The sequence below is a fragment of the Ipomoea nil genome, unplaced genomic scaffold, assembly GCF_001879475.1.
Source record: "Ipomoea nil cultivar Tokyo-kokei standard unplaced genomic scaffold, Asagao_1.1 scaffold0188, whole genome shotgun sequence".
NCBI classification, from domain to species: domain Eukaryota; kingdom Viridiplantae; phylum Streptophyta; class Magnoliopsida; order Solanales; family Convolvulaceae; genus Ipomoea; species Ipomoea nil.
This window is the reverse complement of record NW_017616616.1, coordinates 3,918,862-3,939,709: the sequence shown is the minus strand read 5'-3', so window position 1 is coordinate 3,939,709 and position 20,848 is coordinate 3,918,862. Positions and strand designations below refer to the sequence as shown.

At 36.8% G+C, this 20,848-nt stretch overlaps 4 protein-coding genes and 1 non-coding gene across 7 annotated transcripts; 4 read left to right on the top strand and 1 right to left on the bottom strand.

Moving 5' to 3' along the window:
* Positions 1-1,194: 1,194 nt before the first annotated feature.
* LOC109184240 (digalactosyldiacylglycerol synthase 2, chloroplastic) lies at positions 1,195-5,839 on the top strand. Of its 2 annotated transcripts, XM_019334273.1 has the most exons (6): positions 1,195-1,327; positions 1,430-1,487; positions 2,628-3,002; positions 3,182-3,445; positions 4,065-4,414; positions 5,049-5,839. In XM_019334273.1, the coding sequence occupies exons 3-6, from the start codon at positions 2,721-2,723 to the stop codon at positions 5,542-5,544; spliced, it is 1,392 nt and encodes a 463-aa protein (XP_019189818.1). In that variant the 5' UTR covers positions 1,195-1,327; positions 1,430-1,487; positions 2,628-2,720; the 3' UTR covers positions 5,545-5,839. The 2 variants fall into 2 exon arrangements, with proteins under 2 accessions (XP_019189818.1, XP_019189820.1); XM_019334275.1 differs by lacking the exons at positions 1,195-1,327; positions 1,430-1,487 and having other exon boundaries at positions 2,615-3,002.
* On the top strand, positions 3,699-3,772 carry TRNAV-AAC. Its single transcript has one exon. It is a non-coding gene; the product is annotated as a tRNA-Val (tRNA).
* A 604-nt stretch (positions 5,840-6,443) lies between the features above and the next one.
* Positions 6,444-9,106, top strand: LOC109184266 (APO protein 3, mitochondrial). The gene is made up of 3 exons (XM_019334276.1): positions 6,444-6,905; positions 7,446-7,876; positions 8,431-9,106. Exons 1-3 carry the CDS (start codon positions 6,526-6,528, stop codon positions 8,838-8,840), a joined length of 1,221 nt encoding a protein of 406 aa, XP_019189821.1. The 5' UTR covers positions 6,444-6,525; the 3' UTR covers positions 8,841-9,106.
* Positions 9,103-14,748, bottom strand: LOC109184214 (spastin). 2 transcript variants are annotated; one of them, XM_019334271.1, is made up of 14 exons: positions 14,622-14,748; positions 14,209-14,521; positions 13,472-13,563; positions 13,334-13,362; positions 12,324-12,561; positions 12,154-12,249; positions 11,960-12,075; positions 11,795-11,875; positions 11,031-11,154; positions 10,674-10,723; positions 10,234-10,324; positions 10,091-10,126; positions 9,884-9,981; positions 9,103-9,365 (listed from the first exon to the last, which is right to left on the bottom strand). In XM_019334271.1, exons 2-14 carry the CDS (start codon positions 14,517-14,519, stop codon positions 9,249-9,251), a joined length of 1,479 nt encoding a protein of 492 aa, XP_019189816.1. In that variant the 5' UTR covers positions 14,520-14,521; positions 14,622-14,748; the 3' UTR covers positions 9,103-9,248. The 2 variants fall into 2 exon arrangements, with proteins under 2 accessions (XP_019189816.1, XP_019189817.1); XM_019334272.1 differs by having other exon boundaries at positions 14,209-14,748.
* A 1,750-nt stretch (positions 14,749-16,498) lies between these two features.
* LOC109184206 (cytochrome P450 704C1-like) lies at positions 16,499-19,470 on the top strand. The gene is made up of 6 exons (XM_019334265.1): positions 16,499-17,100; positions 17,692-17,907; positions 17,992-18,282; positions 18,355-18,681; positions 18,787-18,990; positions 19,081-19,470. Exons 1-6 carry the CDS (start codon positions 16,726-16,728, stop codon positions 19,267-19,269), a joined length of 1,602 nt encoding a protein of 533 aa, XP_019189810.1. The 5' UTR covers positions 16,499-16,725; the 3' UTR covers positions 19,270-19,470.
* Positions 19,471-20,848: the final 1,378 nt, after the last annotated feature.

Genomic DNA, 20,848 nt, shown 5'->3' with positions numbered 1-20,848 from the left:
GCGTTATATTTAGGAGTATAATTTTGAAAAGAGATTGTACCAATTTTAGCCCCTCAACTGTTGCAATTTCTATTTATACTTAACTTTTTATTTGATTTAGTCTCTTAATTACAAAAATGTTACTTAAAGTAATCATTGGTTAGATTTTACGTCAACGATCCGTTTGAGAAAGGAGGAAAATGACTTAGTAAAATGTTTTCTGGAAGTAAAAGTAAATTCGTCCATTTCAATTGCCGCTTCCAAGCTCCCCAAATCCCCATAACCACCGTCAAACGTTGCTTATACGAATAGTAAAATCTCTTCGTGCCCATTTTAATTGCCTGCAAGCCTTGAACCAAATGGATCCTCTCGAAACTGTCCTTCTACGCGTACATCTTCATCGCGGCCTCCTGAACCCTCGGCTCGCCGTTGGGATCAACTTGGACGCTAAGAACACCGGGGACGTTCTGCCTCAGATCCTTGGAGAGCTTCGTGATTTCCACCAGTCATCTCGATCGGAAGCAGAACGGTGGCGATTAAGCGGTTACTTTGATCGATAGCTGGTGCTTTAGCCGGAGGAAGTCCTCGGGATTCATTAACAGGTGGAGGTTTTCAATTTCGGTTAACAGATTCCAGGTTTTCTCCAGTATCCAGCAAGCGCTTGCCGCGTTTCCGAAGGATTTGGATTCAGTTCTCTCCGCAATTCGGGTTAGGATTGATATTGACGAGCAATTCCACGTATCGAGGATCTGGTGAGTAGTGTAGAGTGTTTGATTCTCAAAATTTTGCAGATTCATGCTCTCGGCGGGTGATTTCTTCAGGGAATGAAGCTCCTATGGCTTGACGATGGCGTTGTTGTCGAGACTGAGTTTTCCGTTGAAACATGAAGTTTATTTGAAGGCCTGGGTGATTTACTCGGCAATTCAGCGTTCTCAAGACTGATTCAGAATTCTCAGAATATCCTGTCTCAAACGAAGTTTTAATCTAAAATCTAACGGAATTATTTTAGGTAACTTTTCCTGTAGTTAAGGAACTAAATCAAATAAAAAATTAATTAAGAGACTTTTACAGAGAAATTGCAATAGACAACGAAGGGTAGCTGGCATAATCTCTTTTTGAAAAAGTTCGGCTTATATTTTGCGTTATATTATACGACACCGTATTCCTATTTTCTACAATTCTAGTAACTTCCCGAGTTCCCGGTCTTCCGTCTTCCTGTTAGTTACAAACGAACTCATACGCGCTCCGCGCGTGCCTTCTTTCCTGTACAATACCACAGACAGATTGCCAAATTCCACTTTCAAGATTCGCATATTTGCCTCTCCGACACCCTCGTTTCTCGCGCTCGGTTGGATTCTTAATATATTCTTGGGTTTAATATATATTATTATGGTATTACCTGTTAATTATTGTTAGCTTACATAATTTTGCCTGGATTTCTTCCTTCCAGAAACTCCCCGCCTGAAAAAGTTTCGACCAGTCTTCGTTTGTTTGCCCACAAAATTCATGTAAGTTTCCAGCGCTACGAGAAAAATTGTGGGTATTGTTCGATGTTTTCCATGTATTTTCCTTGTTATCTTGCCTAATCATTCATGATGTAGTGTAATCTTTGTATTTTTTTTTCATTTTCATTTTAAATCCATTCGCACTACCTGTAGAGTTTATAAACTAATGTTGGGGTTGGAAAAATATGTGGTTTTTATGATGGTTATGTGTTGAATTTGTTCACAGTTTAATTTGTTTGGTTTATGTTTGTGATGTTGCTGTTGTTTTGAATTCTTCTTGTTTTCCTGGTAATATTGAGGGGGTGTTTGGTAAATAGCTGATAGTTGTTAGTTGATTGGGTTAGTGAGTTTGACTAATTGATAGCATTAAACTGATTGTAGAAAAGTGTTTGGTAAATTAGTTGTTAGCTTATAGTTGATTACATGCAAAATGACTTTCTCAAAAACTGATTGAAAAGGCTACAAAATGCTAATTAATCAAATACTCATATTGATTGTTTAACTAAGTCAAACAGTTAATAGTTGTCGAATTAGCCAAAATTGATTGATAGACTAACTATTTTACCAAACAGGGCCTAGTTTTTGTTTTTTTTTTTTTTTTTTTTTGTTGTTTTTTTTTTTTTTGCTTAAAATATATGAAAGGATTAAAGTTAGGGAACAGCATTCAACTTGTTGGTTGGTTTTGTTTTGATGGAATTGATTTATGTGGGTTGTGATGTCTGTTTGATTCATTGAAAAACAATAGAGGGATACATGAATATAAGAGTAAAGTAGGCTTAGTTTCTGCGTAAAGATGGAGAAATAGTAATCTGAAACAATTTGGAGTAAGGAGAATTGGTTAATCACCTATACCTGATCGTTTTATTGCTAGTCTTCGAGTTCTTTGAAAAATTGACAGTACCCTTGGCTCTATGCGTGTGTTTGTACTTTGTAGAGCATGCTGAAGATGATTGTTTAGGAGTATTTCTCGTTTTCTCTGTCTGTGCTTAGTTATCAAAATTGCGGTATTGTTTGAAATGCTTCAGAGAACCCTTACTACAAACAATCTCTTAGTGTGTATAGTTTTTTTTTTTTTTTTTTTTGAAAGGTGTATAGTTTTGATAATTGTAAACCATGCTGAATATATGGTATTTACAATTGCAGGCAATAGCTTTGGATTTTGTGGCTGCAGGAAGTGTGTTTTTTTGGATCTGAGTGGTAGGGTAGAAAGCGTGTACCTATTTGGTTTGATGGTAAATGGAAAGGAAACAACATATTGCAATATTTACTACTGCAAGCATTCCGTGGTTGACTGGAACTGCTGTCAACCCTCTGTTTCGCGCTGTCTATCTTGCCAAAGATGGGACGAGGAAGGTCACTTTGGTGGTCCCTTGGCTGTCTTTGAATGATCAAGAACACTTGTTCCCCAACAATATCACGTTTAATACACCTTCTGAGCAAGAACAATATGTCCTTCGATGGGTTGAAGAGAGGACTGGGTTCACATCAAATTTTAGTGTGCGTTTTTATCCAGGAAAGGTAAATCAAGATTTAATTTCTACTGACCTGTGGTATTTACTGATAGAACTTTTATATATAGGAGTCACTTAGTGCAACAAGATCTTTCATTATTGTTGATAGTTTGTATTCAATGTCTTTTAGCATATATATATGTTCAATGTTTGATGTTTAACTGGAATTTTTACCTGTCTTTGCAGTTCTCTATAGAGAAAAGGAGCATTCTTGGTTCGGGGGACATTACAATTGTAATTCCAGACGAAGAGGCAGATATTGCTGTCCTTGAGGAGCCCGAGCATCTTACATGGTATCATCATGGAAAGAGATGGAAATCAAAATTTCGCCTGGTAGTAGGAATCGTTCACACCAATTACCCAGAATATGTTAAGAGAGAACGGAATGTATTGGAAGCTTTGCTCCTGAAATACGTAAATACTTGGGTTGTCGACATATATTGCCACAGGGTATGTTCTATGATTACTTGTTTTCCCAAATAATGAGCTCCATTCTGTCTTTAGCGGCCGTAAAAGTTAATATCTTGAATTGAACATCAACTATCATACTTTAGTTGCGTTAAGTGTTTAACAGTATGATGCTGCTGCAGCATTCATCTTTCCTTGAGTAATATATCCTCGCACATTTCTCGTCCTATGGTGATGCTTCTTGCATGTTTATTCTACAGTTATAATAGAATACACATGGACCTATAGGCATCAAGGTTTCGTGGTGTAGTTGGTTATCACGTCAGTCTAACACACTGAAGGTCTCCGGTTCGAGTCCGGGCGAAGCCATGTTTTTTCACATCCACTTTTGCCTTTTTCCCACTTTTCATAAGTCATTTGCTAATAATTCATTTTTCTGCACAAACATGAACGATGATACTATAATCAAAAAGAATAGAGAGGAAATGGAAATGCTTCATGTTATAAATTAAGGTTGGGCTATGAATCCAACCAATTAACTAGTCTAACCCATGGCCTTATAAACCCATGTGTTCTCTCTTATTTTATCAATGTGGGACTCTTAACACTTCACAAAGATTAAGCGCAATTCTAAATTAAGCTATTACTTTGCGGGTGGCAGGTTATCAGGTTGTCTGCGGCTACACAGGAGCTTCCGAGATCAGTTATCTGCAATGTCCATGGAGTGAACCCGAAGTTTCTTGACATTGGCGTGAAAAAGAAGGAGGAGCAGCAGAATGGTAATCAAGCCTTCACCAAAGGCGCCTACTACATTGGAAAGATGTTGTGGAGCAAAGGCTACAAGGAACTACTAAAACTTCTACGCAACCATCAAAAGGAACTTGCTGGACTTGAAATCGATTTATATGGCAGCGGTGAGGATTCTGCTCAAATTCAGGAAGCTGCCAAGAAGTTGGAATTAACAATTAAGGTTCATCCTGGACGGGATCATGCTGATCCTATATTCCACGAGTAAGTACTCTATATCTCACCTTTTGGCTTCTACAATCAAAGTCCCTTTATTTTCGGGAAAATCCTTCATTTTATATTAAATTATTTCTCCCTTTCATGTAGTCAACTTCATTTAAGCCACACATAGTTTTAGTCTCTCTATACAATCACTTAATACTCCCTTGCCAGATCGTATTAACTTCTTTCTTCTGTTAATTCACATCCGACTTAGCAAACCTCATTGGTGAGAGTTGGAAAAAGTATCACACATTAGATGTAAACTGGAAGTGTTGTATGGAAAATGCTATGTGTACTCCCATTTTTTACTCTTACACACAAAACTTTGATGTAGACACTTGTATTGGGACCCACATGGAAAAATAGCTTATCAGAGCCCGCCACATCAGGAAATAAAATTGAGGGAGTAAGATTTGGGAGTACATGTAGTAGAACTCGTGTTGTATTGGATCTGCCATCGTATTATCATGGTGAAGTCGGTCTCTTTTCTCGAGAAACAGTGCTATTGGAATACATATACTTGAACCGAGAACTTATAATTGATCAGATTTAAGTTTGCTACTATGTTGCTTGTGGATTTTGTTGCTTCTGTAATCATTTCCATGACTGTTTTCTTTCTCTCTTCTGCTTGTTTTAGCTATAAAGTGCTCCTGAATCCAAGCACAACAGACGTCGTATGTACAACCACAGCAGAAGCATTAGCGATGGGCAAAATCGTAGTATGTGCCAATCATCCCTCGAACGAATTCTTTATGCAGTTCCCAAACTGCCGCACATACGATGATGGCAACGGTTTTGTTAAAGCTACCCGGGAGGCACTGTCCGAGCAACCTGCTCCCCTGAGCGATGAGCAAAGGCACGAGCTTTCGTGGGAGGCAGCAACCGAGAGGTTTTTGAAAGCAGCCGAGCTGGAGAACATTCCAAAGCGGAAACTGTCAATGAAGAAGAGCTCAAAGCCTACTCTCTCCACATCCATTAGCCTAAAAGACATTAATCTTGAAGATGCATCTGCATTCATACACAATGTGGGAACTGGGTTTCTGAATTCGCCACCAAACGAAGAGCAATGTAAAGAGCTCGGCCTCGCTTTACCTTCCAAGAAAAAGGGATCTTCTTCTAGTAAACGGATATGAGAATCATGGTCAAGTCACACTAACACAATCTTCAAATGAATTGGACCTAACGTCAAGGCGGGGAGGGGGCATGCAGTGTTAATGTTTATTGCCATCTTTTCATTTCTATGGTAACTGATAACCAGGGATTACTTTTGTTGTTCATCTCATGAATAAATCTCAAATTGGGGGGACCAGGCAAGAATGGTGAAGTGTTAATGTTGTGCAGTCAATGTTACATACATGTATTGTATATTATGCGATTTTCGCGTGTGTATACAGTATATATATATACACACTATTAAGGCTATTTTTCTATGTGTGTTTATAAAACCAAAAAAAAAAAAAAAAAAGAGAAAAGGGTCAAATAGGTCTCGAATTTTAGCTTAAAAGTCAATTAGGTCCCTAAACTTTTTAAAGGTGTAATTACACCCACCAACAATTCATTTAAGTGCAATGAAGTCCAAAAACAAATTAAGGACCTGCTATCACAGGTTATTAGGAGGTCACCTTCCGGCGAATTTTTCGGCAAAAATAAAAAGTGACCGGCGAAATTTTTGACAAAAGAAATGACCGGCGAAATTTTCGGTAAATCTGAATCGGTTGTTGGTTACATTTTTTTTGTCGGAAAATTTGCCGGAAAGTGGCCTGAACCCTAATGACCTGTGATAGCAGATAATTAACTTGTTTTTGTGCTTCATTGCACCTAAATGAATTATTGATGAGTGTAATTACACCTTTAAAAAGTTTAGGGGCCTAATTAACTTTTAAGCTAAAGTTCAACGCATATTTGACCCTTCTCCCAAAAAAAAAAAAAAAAAAAAAAATTGGTATGCAACCTAGGATCAAAATTTACAATGAAATAAATCAATCTACATAACTAATCATTAGTCCCAGCATGTGAGAGCAAAGTCGACAGGAGCACTGAAAGTGTTCGTCAAAACGCTCGACTGAAAAAGACCAACTTTTTTCTTTCGAGTTTCACGCCTCTTATTTGCTACGATGTTTCGTAGACGAATCCAAGCGGCCTTTAACATCAAAGGGTTAATAGCGGGAAACTGCAGCGCGAGTTTTATAATCAAGAATGAGATACACGGTGTTGATGCATCGTATTCGACCATTTCGGATAGTGTAGAGTTGCCAAGAAAGCTAAAGAGGTCTGAGCGGAAGCCATTGGTGACGGGCGTTAACGAGCTCAAGCGCAGAGCAAGGGCGGAGAAGAAAGAGAGACGAGAGGCCCGTGAGGTTCCTCTGAAACCTCCTGAGAATGGGGTGTTGGTGAAAGGATTAATACCAGTAGCTCATGAGGTTTTAGCTGCCAAAGCTGAGTTATTTGTGTGTGTTTCTAAGGTTGCAGAAGAGATTCCTATTTATTCATGCAGGTAATTTGCTTTTTGAAGTTGCAAATTTGTGAAATTTGTTAGATATAAATATATACTAACATAAACTTAGAATGAAACTTAAATACTAGCAGAATACACATGATTGATCACTAGGAAATGCATATTTGATGATTGCTGGAACTATTTTCTGCAGATTGTGTTTGGAATTGTCTTCCATTATTGAAATACTAGCAGAATCCACATTCTACCAATCATTATTGTGTGGACTACACAAGTTGTGTGGACCATATTTTGTATACTGTAAAATAATGTACATTCAATACAAAAATAATGTACATCCAGTACAAAAATAATGTACATTATATACAGGGGATGTACATTATTTTTGTACTGAGTGTACATTATATTGTATAATGTACATTCAGTACAAAAATAATGTACATTTAGTATATTAAAAATGTACTTTTTGTTATGGTCCATGTAACATTGTGTGGATCATGGTCCACACAATAATTTGCCACATTCTACTAATCATTAGGAAATGCATATTTGATGATTGCTGGAACTATTTTTCTGCAGATTGTGTGGGGAAGTTCATGTTGGTGATCCACCACATAAGATTAGAACATGTTCTGTGAGTGGTAGTCAGAGAAGCAAAGAGCATATTTGGGAGAGAGGGGGTGTCAAACATTTACTGCCTGTTGTGGAGTCTTTTCATATGTATGATAGGTTGGGGAGAGCTGTTTCACATAACGAGCGCCTCGAGGTGGATCGAATTCCAGCTCTTATGGAGTTGTGTATTCAGGCTGGTGTAGACATACCTGACTACCCATCTAGAAGAAGAAAGTTCCCTGTTTACCGCGTTGCAGGGAAGATGATAGATTTTGAGAAGAAGTTTCCCAAGGATGATTCATCCGGAAATCATATACAGACCTCTGGTTTTTGGGGAACCACTAAGAGATCAACTGAAAATGATAAAACTTTGAGTTTGCCACATCATGATGTGAAAGGTCAGTCTTTGTGATATCCTTTACATAAGTTAGAACCAGTTTGTATTATATTCGTCAATTATCTTTTGCTATAGAAAGAATGGAGTGTCTTCATGGGGATATGTAAGAAACTCTAGGATATTATGCACCTAGTGATTCACCAGAGACTGATATATACCACCTATGAATTGGCTATATCACAACTGAAAATGAGAAAACTTTGAGTTTGCCACATGATGATGTGAAAGGTCAGTTACAAAAGTTGAATTGGCTTATATTATATTCATTAATTATCTTTTGGTATACAAAGAATGGAGTGTGTTGATGGGTTTATGATAATACTTTACATAAGTTGAACCGGCTTATATTATACTTGTCAATTATCTTTTTGCTATACAAATAATGGAGTGATTCATGGGGATATGATACGAACCTCTAGGATATTTTGCACCTAGTGATTCGCCACATACTAATATATAACCTATGAATCTCTCACGTATTCCGTGAAAAAGAAGTGTAGAATGTGAATCTCACCAATCTACAATGTGTGTGCTAATTTGAAAGCGTGTATGCAGGATTTGCAGAAATAGGAATGGAAGCGTGGGATAAAATGCGTTCAGGAGCCATACAGCTAATGCAAAAGTACGCTGTTCAAACGTGTGGATATTGCCCCGAGGTCCAAGTTGGACCAAAGGGTCACAGGGTGAGGCAATGCCAAGCCTTTAAGCATCAGATGAGGGATGGACAGCATGCTTGGCAAGAGGCAACCATAGATGACCTTGTCCCACCAGTGTATGTTTGGCATGTTCAAGATCCACATTCTGGTGTGCCTCAAATAGATGCTTTAAAGAGGTACTATGGAAAATTGCCTGCAGTTGTAGAATTGTTTGCTCAAGTTGGAGCCAAGGTTGGAAGTAACTATGATGGCATAATGAGAGCCGACGTTGCTCTTCCTAGTCTAGACGAAGAAAAGCTAGTCGTATGAAGCTGTGTTAATAGCAGTATCACATCCATATTGACGCCATCCATCGGGACCTGAACAAGAAGTTCCCAATCACATCTATATTGGCGCCATCTATGGGAGCCTGAACGAGAAATTCACGGGTAACAAGTGAATTTTCAAGGGTAGAATCAATGCTTCCCAGGTATTTTAGAATTAAGTTGGAAACATTTGAGATATTGAATCATTGTAAATGCATATGTACATATCATTTTGAGGCTTTGAGCAAATTATATTCATATTTAAATCTTGCATATCGATGGCCTTCAGTTGAATGGAATGAGGAGGTTACAACTTATACTATATGTCTATATCATGTTTTTTTCATTGCTAGTCTTTCCTCTTGTGCATCTCTCAAATCTCAATTGCAGTCATCTAATGCATATGTAACTCTTAGTTCGCGCCAAACTCTCTATTCCACTGCTCAAGCTCTTCCCACTTGCTTTTTTGCAGACTAGGCCTGATCACAGTCATGGCCTTCTGAAAGTCTGCATATCTCAGACTTCGTACCTGGAAACCAGAGTGTAAGTTTCACCGACAGCATAAGATACAAGAAATTTAGGCATCAATGTAACGAGAATTACAAACGAGTATAGTTGTCTTCAGAAGCGTCTCTTATATACTCATAATTAGTTCAAACTCTAAGAAGTTGTAATAAAGAAACATGTCCATGTTGTTACAATTAGGAGCTTGAGGAACTAAACCAGAAATTATGAATCTATGATATAAGAGAAGCATAGAGTTTAGTCTCTTTTTATTTTGATTTTGTTTTCATCTTTCGTTATCTCTGGTTTCTTTTATTCTCTCCCTCTTTTTTCCACATCTCTGTCTTTTGCCAGAATGCAGAGTAGAGAAAAATTGAGGATAAATAGATCGCCACAGGCACACAATCACAAAATGAGGGGAAAAAAACAAGTATTATTTGCCACCGCACAGTGGGGTGTCTAAGAAGAAAATGGCGTTATGGCAAAGCAAAATTTTATTAGAGAAACCATGCTGTAACGTTGACCACCAGAGAGTAGGGCTACCTGATTTGCCTTCACTGTGAGAATGTTAGAACCAAGCTCTCTGATTGGCATCATTGCGGCTTCCTCACACAACGCTTGAAGATCACTTCCAGAATACCCTGTCAAATTAAATTCAGAATCAGTTTCAGATAAGATACAACTATACAAGAACAAGAGATGAAGGTTCCCTAGAACATTAACCAACTTATACGGCGTAAACATTCCTACCTTCTGTCTCTTTCACAAGTCTTGCTAGATCTCCATCTGGCAAAGATAAGTGACAAGACAGTGTTTAACTAGCAGTCTAGCAAAAATGTAGCTCAACTCGAAACTATTGTAATATGCATCCCAGTTGCCAAATATCTACTCACCAGGCAAAGAGAATTGTTGCCCCTTTAGTCTGTGCTTTAGGAGCTGTCTTCTAACACCAGCATCTGGTAAAGGAATATATATTCTCTTCACCTGTCATGGGGTGTAGAGTAAAGTGGATCAGGAAGCAAACTGATATATGATTATGTAGATTAACTGTAACACAACATATCACAGTGGAAAGAATGACATTATTTAAACTACACACATACAACTTCAACAACTTCCCCAAACCTGCCCTTTAATTTCACCCAAGGAGTCTTTTGGGGAAGTTTAAAAGAAACAAGCAACAGCACATTTTCATATCCTTTTGTTTTTTAATATAAGAATTAATGGAAGAAGATACATTCCCATGATCTGTGCAGCACCATAACCCACAACCATGTAATTCTTGGAGCAGGGTGAATTCAAATCAGCGATAAATTAAAACTAGCATACTAACCAATCTCCTGAGAACTGCATCATCCAATTCCTGTGGCTTATTTGTCGCACCTGAAATAACAAGATGACAAGTTAGAAATGGCAGGAAAAAAGTACAGTGAAGTATATACTTTGAGAGTAGAATAGAACCAGTGAGGATTACTGTTTCAAGCTGACAAAGTAAGACATGGCAAAAGACTGGAAAATAGAAAAGCAGTGATAAAAAATACATATGGATGTGGAGTAATATCACTATTAGTGCCATCAATCTGGTTATTGCACTAACACAAGCCATACAAGTTTAAATTGTGCAGAAGAGAATGGATTAATGGCCTCAGAAACAGCAAGGAGAATATTTCAAACAATAAATGCATCTTACCAATGACAATTACCAAATCATCTGAACTAGATGTAACCCCATCGAACTGGATTAGAAATTCTGATTTCAACCTCCTGCTGGCTTCATTCTCATTGGCCGTCCTAGTTGACATAATACTATCAATCTGTTAACCACAGAGATATTCTCAAAGTAAGGATCAAACAAAGGATGAATTATGAATATAAATGTCTGGCAAAATTGCCACTATAGTTCCCTTATATCCATTCCTTAGAGATGTGAATGAAGGAAAAGAGAATGTGTGGATGCTGCTTCTTCTTTAAACTGGAAAAAAAAAAAAAAAAAACCAAACATTTGCAGTCTTTAGCTAAAAGCCTAAAGCTTTAAATTTTTACAATTTATATCAACTTTTGATTTTTTTTAATGCAATTTTAGCCAGTTCCCAGTTTTGGTCAAACTTCATCCAACCTGGCGTCCAAATATATATTAACCATTACACTTCTAACCATCTATTTTCTACCCAAAAAAGTTGTTCAACACCTTACCATCAACTTAACATATTGCCACCACCAAAGGGATAAACTTAATCCTGATTCAAGAGATCACATGTGCAGAACTACCAACATAAATTTCTCATCTAAATATAAAGGTTTCACTTTCTTAGGTAATCACCATATGTTTATTTTGTTTTAAGAGAAGGCTTTAACAGATTAACAGTTGCATACATAATACTGTAGAAGAGACAACAAAGCAACAAGAACAACCACTCAAGTAAGCAGTTGATAAGATAGTTAGTGCAATAGTACCTCATCCATGAAAATAACAGATGGCTGCTTGGAAATGGCAACCATGAAAAGGGTCCGGACAAGCTTTTCACCCTCTCCCACCTGTCATCATATGTAAAAAACTCAGAAGTTGGAACATAAAATTTATGGCAACAATTTTTATGAACAAAGAAACGAGAAACTCACCCACTTTGAGGTTAGGGAGGAAGCAGAAACATTGAAAAAGGTTGCCTGTGACTCTGAAGCAACTGCTTTCGCAAGCATGGTCTTACCAGTACCGGGTGGACCAAAAAGAAGCAGGCCTGTAACATGAAAACTTTAAACATAATAGATCCTGTTTCTTGGGTTCTAGAATGCCATTTACCTCTGTAAAATAATACCTCTTGAAGGCTTTCTAAGGCCAGTAAAGAGATCCCGTCTTTTGGTCGGCAATATTACCATTTCCAACAGAGCTTGTTTTGCCTTTTCTAGGCCAGCTGTAGATGTTTTGCTTTGTAAATTATCAGACATAATTACAGGAACAAATGGAAGACAACAGGAAGATTCTCACCAATGTCTTCCCATTTTACAGAAGGACTTCTATCCACTATCACAGAATTTATCATTTCAACCAATTTTGCATCATATCCACCTCCAGAATTTTGCACAGGTTTTGAGCTTCCTGCTTTGTTAGACTGAATCCTAACTGCGCTGGCATTACTGGAGACAGAAGGTTTTTCAACTGCAGATCTTCTAAGATAAGAGCTTGTTGGTGGAGCAGATGTACTTTGCACCCGAGGAGCACCACTCTGAAAAGAAAATAATAATATTCAGAAGAACATAGCACTTAATCCCAATGCCTGGTGTTGGAGGGCCCTCCCACCGACCTGGTTGCAATAATTCAAGAAGATTTACTCATTTAAGTGGCATAACCACTACACAGAAACCTTAGGCCTTAGAAAAAATGAGGAAAAGAATGAAAATGAAAAACCAAAAGTTAAATAAAATAGAGTTAATTCCACTTTTTAGTCCTTTTTCAGAACATCCCCATTTGGTCCTAGTATTATTGTGGCATGACCATTTTTTGTCCTCCACCAACAAAATCGTTGAAATGTCATTAAATACAAGGACATTTCGATCTTATTTTTACTTTTTTTTTAAAAAAAAAAATCATAATTGAAGACCTAAATTTCCTTGTATTTTACGAAATTTAAACAGTTTTGTTGATGGAGAAACAAAAATGGTCATGCCACAATAATACTAGGACCAAATGGGGGTCTTTTGAAAAAAAAAAAAAAAAAAAAAAGACTAAAAGTGGATTGCCACCTATAAATCTAGGACCAAAAATGGAATTAACTCAATAAAATATTTTAAAGAAATCTCTTGAAAAAGAGTGGAGAAAATTGCACCCCAACACCAACAGTGGCACTAGGGAGGGGTTCTGAAAAACTGAAACTAATGCATATCAGTTCACAGGCACAAGTAATATCATTAAGTGGCATCAAATCAGATTGCTTTAAAACCATATGACAACATTGAAGAACAATACAAAACTTACACTTCATGCAAAGCAGCCCATACCTTGATTACAGATGTACTACTGGAAATTCCTGCCAGCATGATGAGGAAATGAGGAATAAATAATATATAAATACATTGCAATGCTCCAAATTTGGTAACACAACTTGAAAACAAATTGATTCATATTAAAGCAAGAACCTGCTCTTTGGCTTAAAGTTTGAATTCTCTCTGCAACCTGACCCTGCCACTGTGACATCTTTTGCCGATAAGATTTTGCTTTCTCTAATTCACTGTCAAGAAACCATAAAAGGGGTAACCAATTCACTCAGCAGTGTGCTAGATGCGGTTGCAGGAGAATGTTCATACTAATCTTTTACAGTACTTTTTGTGTTAAGTATTTCATTTGACAAAATGTACACCAAAACATTATTCTCAATTGAATTCAACTAGGATACACCAATACATTATGCGTTTTACCTGATAATTGTACAATTACTTTCAAGATCACATGCAGCAACTTATAAAAAGGAAAAGGCGAAATGCCTCTCTTTAACTTGTTTTAGCAGCTTTTCAGTAATTTTAACCTTAGCTACGCATTCTCACTTACACATTTAGCACAACTAAAGCAAATGAGCTGGAACTACCTTAAATTCTGCACAGCTTATGGTAATGATCTACAACAAACTCAATTAAAATGTATGCCATAAACAGACAATTGTTTCAACAAAAAATCCAATAGCTGGCTGCCTAACTCTAGTAAGTTGTATCACAGATTAAGTTTCAAAGAACATTCAACCTCTCTTATAATCTTTCATCATAATCACTAATCATTAAAAAAAAAAAAATAGTGAATCTTGTCAAAGTAGGATATAAAGATTCAGTTTTTACTGGCATGTGATTCATACAATTTAATTTGCGCGAAAAAAATGGAATACCTAGAGGTGATATACGAAGGAACGGGAGTAGAAATGCCTTCCGACAGAACTCTCTGCGCCTTTTGGTAATGTGAAACGGCATCTTCAGCTAAACCCCACTCCTCGGCCCGGACCGCTTTGGCGATCTCTTCTTTGGCCAAATCAAAGTAGCTTTTGAGCTTGTATGCCGTGCGCTCATTCCCGGTGCTCACGCCGTCCATCGGTCGACCGTCAGGATTTTGCTGAGACTGGTACGAAGAAGAAGAAGATGCTGATTGGTGATCGTAGAAAATCGAGCTTAGGGTTTCCGCCAATTCTTTGAGAAAGCTCATATCTGATCAGATAAATGATTGCGGAGTATTTCTCAGTCAGTGCAATCCCGCCAAATACACATACAATTATACAACAAATGCATAGAGAAAGAGAATAATGACCATTTTCAGATAGATTCCAAAGTGAACTTCTTTTTCGTTCAATTTCTTTGTCTTCTAGGTTGCTTCGATTTCAAGTTCAGAGCTTCCACTTGCAGAAGTTTAGTGCAATCACCAACACTTCACCAGGCCAAACGCAGCCTTAAAGATTATTTTATATTTCCAGACTCCTCAGAATACAAAACCACAATAATCGCCCAATTGCTGAGAAGGCGTGTTTGACTTCCCTTAAACTACGATTAACTAAAAATAAAGGAAAACCTTTTATAGTTTCTCCTATAATCTTTCCTCTGTTGACGTGATTTCCCCAACATGTCAACACGTGACTTTTATTCGTTAATTCGATTAGAGGAAGAGAAAAAGGAAGGGATAAATATCATATGACCTACCAAGTGGCTTGTAGTCCACTGGTATCCGGTTGGCCCCTTATGTGGGATGTCTTAGGTTCGAGCCTTGGTGAAGGTGTAGATAGTATATGTGGGTGTTCCCCTTCCTTTGTAAAAAATAAAAAATATCATATGACCTCTTACTCAATTAACGCACGCTAGGAAGTAGAAAATGAGAATACAATTTGAGAGTTTATGTAGAATTATTTATTTTTAAGTCCAGGTTTTCAATTGTATATTTCTTTTGGATGGAACAATTAGTCTGGAGATTTAAAGTTGTTCTATACCTAAAGTCAATGATTAAACAATTAACTTTTAGTTTAGGATAGATAAGTTTGTTCCACTCAATCACATCCCCATGTACACTTGAAATTTTGGTGTATATATTTTTATCAGAGCTTACATGAAGAAAATAACTTATCAACACCCTCCAAAGAGTAAATTTGAGAGAGTACATGTAATAGGAAACTAATAATTTTTTTTTTTTAAAGTTAGACTCTCATAAAAATTGTTTATTAATCTTCATAATTTGATTTAATCAATTATTAAACAACTTAAACTAATTTATTTTTTTTTATGGTACTTAGCTAGCCAAAGTCACAAATTAAATTTATTTAGTATAAACCATTGAATAATGAATGCTTATAGGTGTTTGGTCGAAGAGAATTTAAATTTTATTATCACTTAATTCTCACATAATTTCAAAGGCCACTAAATTCCTTAATTTGGTTGGAATTAAAATCTCATGTCCCCATGAGATTTTAATTTCACGGATTTTAGGAAGAAAAAAAAAATCACGAAACAAAATTACTCCTCACTTTTATAAATCTTAAAATTGATGCCCACGACAACAATAGATATTTTGGACTTTATACTACTTATTCAATTTCAATTTTATTGTATACCACATATTGAAATTGAAATTCTCAATAATTATATTCTTGTAAACGAATTTAAATTCTCAATTTATTCATAGTAATTCATCTCCAATGGAATTGCAATTCCTTTCTCACATCATTCCCTCCCTCCAACCAAACGTCTCATTATTTCTCAAATCAACCGAAAGACTAGGGAAAATTGAGTGAAAGGTAAACTTTTTAACCAAGAAGAATAAAATGGGATAATTTTGAAACATGGACAATTTTTTTATTTAAAAAAAAAAAAAAAAAAAAAAAAAAACTCCATTGAAATTTACGTTTTTAGCAAAAAAATGCAAATTTCAATAGAGTTTGTCAAATACGATAAATGCAAGTAGAATTTGTTTTTGGCGTATCCTCATATTTAAAGCGAAAGAAAAAAAAAATCATTACAAAAATTTAAGAAACTCCATTTAAAACTTGTGTTTTTTACTATAAACAATATTTAAAATCTGTTTATTTTTATCCACTCCTTTTTTAAACTAAACCATTTCAGTCAATGCCCCAATGACGGCATGGTGCATGTATAGCATCTCTGCCTATAGTTAACTAATGAAAACTTTCCAAACTTCATGAAATGTATTTCTCTATTTTTGTCGGTCAAAATGGTTTCTTTCCTAATTGAATGTGTAAACATCATATAATCATATCCACGCCTGCTTTCGTCTTCCCATCTTTTTCCTCATTGTTTAAAGTCTCCTTAGATCAGTCAGCATCATCATTAAATAACTACAACTCGACAAGACGCTGGCAAGAAGATAGCCAATCACGTCGTAATCTTGTGTCGCGTAAGGCAAATATATAATGCAATTCTCGCACTCACTGATAAACAAGATGCCCCTAAACATGATTGCAGGCTTGGAACCTCTTCAAATCTCCATTGCAGTGGCCTTGCTTTCTGTTGCCGTTATTTCTGCAGCCTTGCTGCGCTTCCTGGTCGGAAAGTTGCAGGGCGGCGAGGATGGGAGGAAGAAGACGGCGGCGAAGAAATACCACCCGGTTGGCGGCACTGTTTTCCACCAGCTGATCAACTTCCATAGGCTGCACCATTACATGACGGATCTCGCCGGAAAGTACAGAACTTACCGGCTAATCAGCCCTTTCCGGAATGAGATTTATACCTCCGACCCGGTTAACGTTGAGTATATTCTCAAAACCAACTTTGACAACTATGGCAAGGTCTGCAAGTTTCTTGAAATCTCCCTTTTAATTTTTTTTTTTAATCCAATTTCTTAGATATTGTTGAGTTTGTCTCATATATGGATTAAGAATATGAGTTCGTGAGTAGGAGAAACAGGTAGACCCATTGTACAGAGATTAGATGTCTATAAATTATTGGTTGTATCCCTAAGGGGTTATGTCACCACTATCATCATCACTCATCATCACTGTGAATAAGAGTATTGTTTCACTCCCGTGAATGTAGGCACTTTGCCGAACCACGTAAATCTTGTCTTCTTTACCCTTTCTGCCATTATTATTATTTATTGTTCGTGTTAATCTCAACAAATATATATCGTCTCTACTTTATACTTGTTTACCTCATCATTAAAGTAGACTGTGCATTCAGATTGGCATGATAATAGTTAATCCAGTTAATATATTGTGAACTAAACTAGTAATCTCTTTTTGACAGTAGTACTGTGCACTTATGGTGTTGTAAAAATTGAAATTCTGAAATTCTCTTTCATTTTATTGGCTTTATAGTTAGATAGCAAAAGCAGTTTGGGCTTTGTGTCTTTCAATTTGAGATATTTGAGGTATTTGCAGGGGGGTCACAACTATACCATTCTGAAGGACTTGTTAGGAGATGGGATTTTTGCAGTTGATGGTATTAAGTGGAAAGAGCAGAGGAAGTTATCGAGCCACGAGTTTTCTACAAGAGTGTTAAGAGATTTTAGCAGTGTGATCTTTAGAAGAAACGTTGTGAAGCTTGCTAACATTTTGTCTAAAGTTGCAGATTTCAAGAACACAGTTGATATCCATGTTAGCTTCCACTGTCTCAACTTACCTAAAAACTGAGTGAAATTCTTTTAGTTTAACTTGATAATAATCTGGCTTTTGATGCAGGATTTGTTCATGAAATCGACTTTAGACTCGATATTTAGAGTTGCGTTTGGAGTTGAACTGGATAGCATGTGTGGTTCGAGTGAAGAAGGCGCCAAGTTCAACGCCGCGTTTGATGATGCAAGTGCAATGACACTTTGGAGATATGTTGATATCTTTTGGAAGCTCAAAAAGGCTCTCAATATTGGGTCAGAAGCCAAGTTAAAGAAAAGTATCCAAATCGTTAATGACTTCGTGTTCAAGCTAATTCAAAGCAAGATCGAGCAAATGCATAATGCCCGGGATGATTCCTCAGTAGGTATCATTCATGTTTAATAGATTGTCCTAAGTAATGCTTAAAAACCATAACCTTTTTGGTTTTTGCAGTTGAGCTGGAAGAAAGAAGACATTTTATCGAGGTTTCTACAGTTGACTGAGACAGAACCAAAGTACTTGCGAGATATAATACTGAACTTTGTAATTGCTGGCAAAGACACAACAGCAGTAACTCTAGCCTGGTTTATATATATGCTTTGCAAGCATCCACTCGTACAGGAAAAAATCGTGCAAGAGATACAAGAAGCAACAAAGACGGCAGATGCAAGAAACTTTGCTCATTTTGCTGCCAATTTGAGAGAAGAAGCCCTGGAGAATATGCCATACCTTCATGCTGCATTGACTGAGACTCTCAGGCTTTATCCTGCAGTTCCTGTGGTAAACTAAGATTTCCTTTGTTCCATAAGTCATTTTCCTGCTTTCCAAACAGACCCTTAGTCATGTTTAGACTGACTATAATATCTTGGAATTGTCTGAAACTAGGATGCAAAAATAAGTTTTTCAGACGACACGTTACCGGATGGGTTTAGTGTGAAGAAAGGTGATATGGTGGCTTACCAACCATATGCAATGGGGAGAATGCGGTTTATATGGGGCGATGATGCAGAAGAATTTAAGCCCGAGAGATGGCTAGACGAGAATGGCTGTTTCAGGCCTGAGAGCCCCTTCAAATTGACAGCTTTTCAGGTTAGCCAAATCTAATTAAGCTTGAAGCTAAATAGAACTTAAGTTTAGCTTTCATATCATCAAGGAATGAAAATACTGTTGTGGTGATAGGCTGGGCCGCGGATATGTCTGGGAAAGGAGTTTGCGTACAGGCAAATGAAGATCTTCTCTGCAGTTCTTTTACGGTTCTTTGGTTTCAAGCTGGCTGATGAAAGGAAAGCTGTTAACTACAGGACTATGATCAATCTTCACATTGACGGGGGATTACAAGTTCGTGTTTTTCACAGATTGAGCGACTAATGGCAAAACGGCAAATTTTACTGTGAACCATGGTTCAAAACGATTAAAAGAAACATCACCCGTTTCGTGTAATTAGTTACATTGGCTATGTTTAGTAAACTTAGTTGAAAAGTATCTGAAAAGTTATAAAATAAAAGGTGAAACTGAAGAGTTGTTAAGCTAGTTGATTATGCTTAAAACTATGCATATATGAGTACAAGACCTATTTGTTGCCCATGCATGTTACCCTATGTCTATGCATATGCACATCTGAAACTAAACTCAACTATTATTGATGTAACTGTACACGTACAACTAGTATAATTGGTTTGGGTACAAATTGAGAGTAATGAGCACAACTAGTTGGTAGATCCCAACCAACAAACTTCGAGTGATGATGACTAGTAAATCTTGAATGATAGATCTTAGCCTTCCTAGGCCATAGCAGTAGATCTCGCGGACTCATGCTCTTGGGTTGTTGGCTAATCAATGCTAGGTTGATGGGTTATTCATAATGATTTAGAGCATATACCTAATCAATAGGTTAACATGTTTCAACTTAATTATTACATACAATTCGAATAATACACATTCAACTTTGGAATAATGTTGCATGAATTATCTATATATTGTGTGTTTACTATTTAGTGTTATAAAACACTTTAACAAATTATATTAATATTTGTTTAAACTATTAAGCACATTGTGCTAAGATGACACATTTGTTACTCCTCTTGAGAAAATGTCACAAAATCAAACTTTGATAGTGGGGTCATAGCATGCGAGAGTGAGATGGATCAAAATGCGCGCTTTAAAGTTTGCTCCACCAAATGGTTGGTTTCAATAAATCTTTTATGTGCGGCCCGTTTTGAGGATACTAGTAGATGAACACCACACAATAAAATTAAATTGCCTAAAAGGTGCTTGTACGACGACTCGACCAATGGGATATTGGTAAGATATAAACATGTTGACGACTTGACGGTAAGTATGTTACCGGAAATATAATGTAAGAATAACGAATTGTTGTATTGCTAAGTGTTTCAGTACAGAATAATCAGCGTGTCGCCTCTAGCTGATGAGAGGTTCTATTTATATGCCCCTAACGGACATAATGAGACATAATGAGGAGCCAAGCCTTTATTTTTCTTTCTTCAATGGGCATACTAAATGACCCATAGTAATGTTCCACCCGTTGGTATTCTGTCTGTTGGAGTTATGTCTGTTCGAGTTCTGCCCGTTGGGTTTCCACGTGGTGCCGGGTCAGGTGCATGTTGACAACTCGGGCCGGGTGCTAGCACCATTGCTCTGTCACATGTATTGTTTAGGTACTATAAATTGACTTTATTAACCAATACTAAGCTACACTTGCCCTCTATTACCATTCAAAATGAATGATAGATCACAGAAAAAATTGAGAAAGTATCTAATCGATCGCTTTTACTTCATGACGTGACAAAATAATAATAAGTTATTGACTCCAAAAAAATATCTAGATTAAAAATTTGTGTGAAAGAGTAACATGTAAGAATAAATTTCGAGAGTCAAATAATTATTTTTCTTTGCCAAATAAAAACCAACACCGACACTTTCTTTGTGG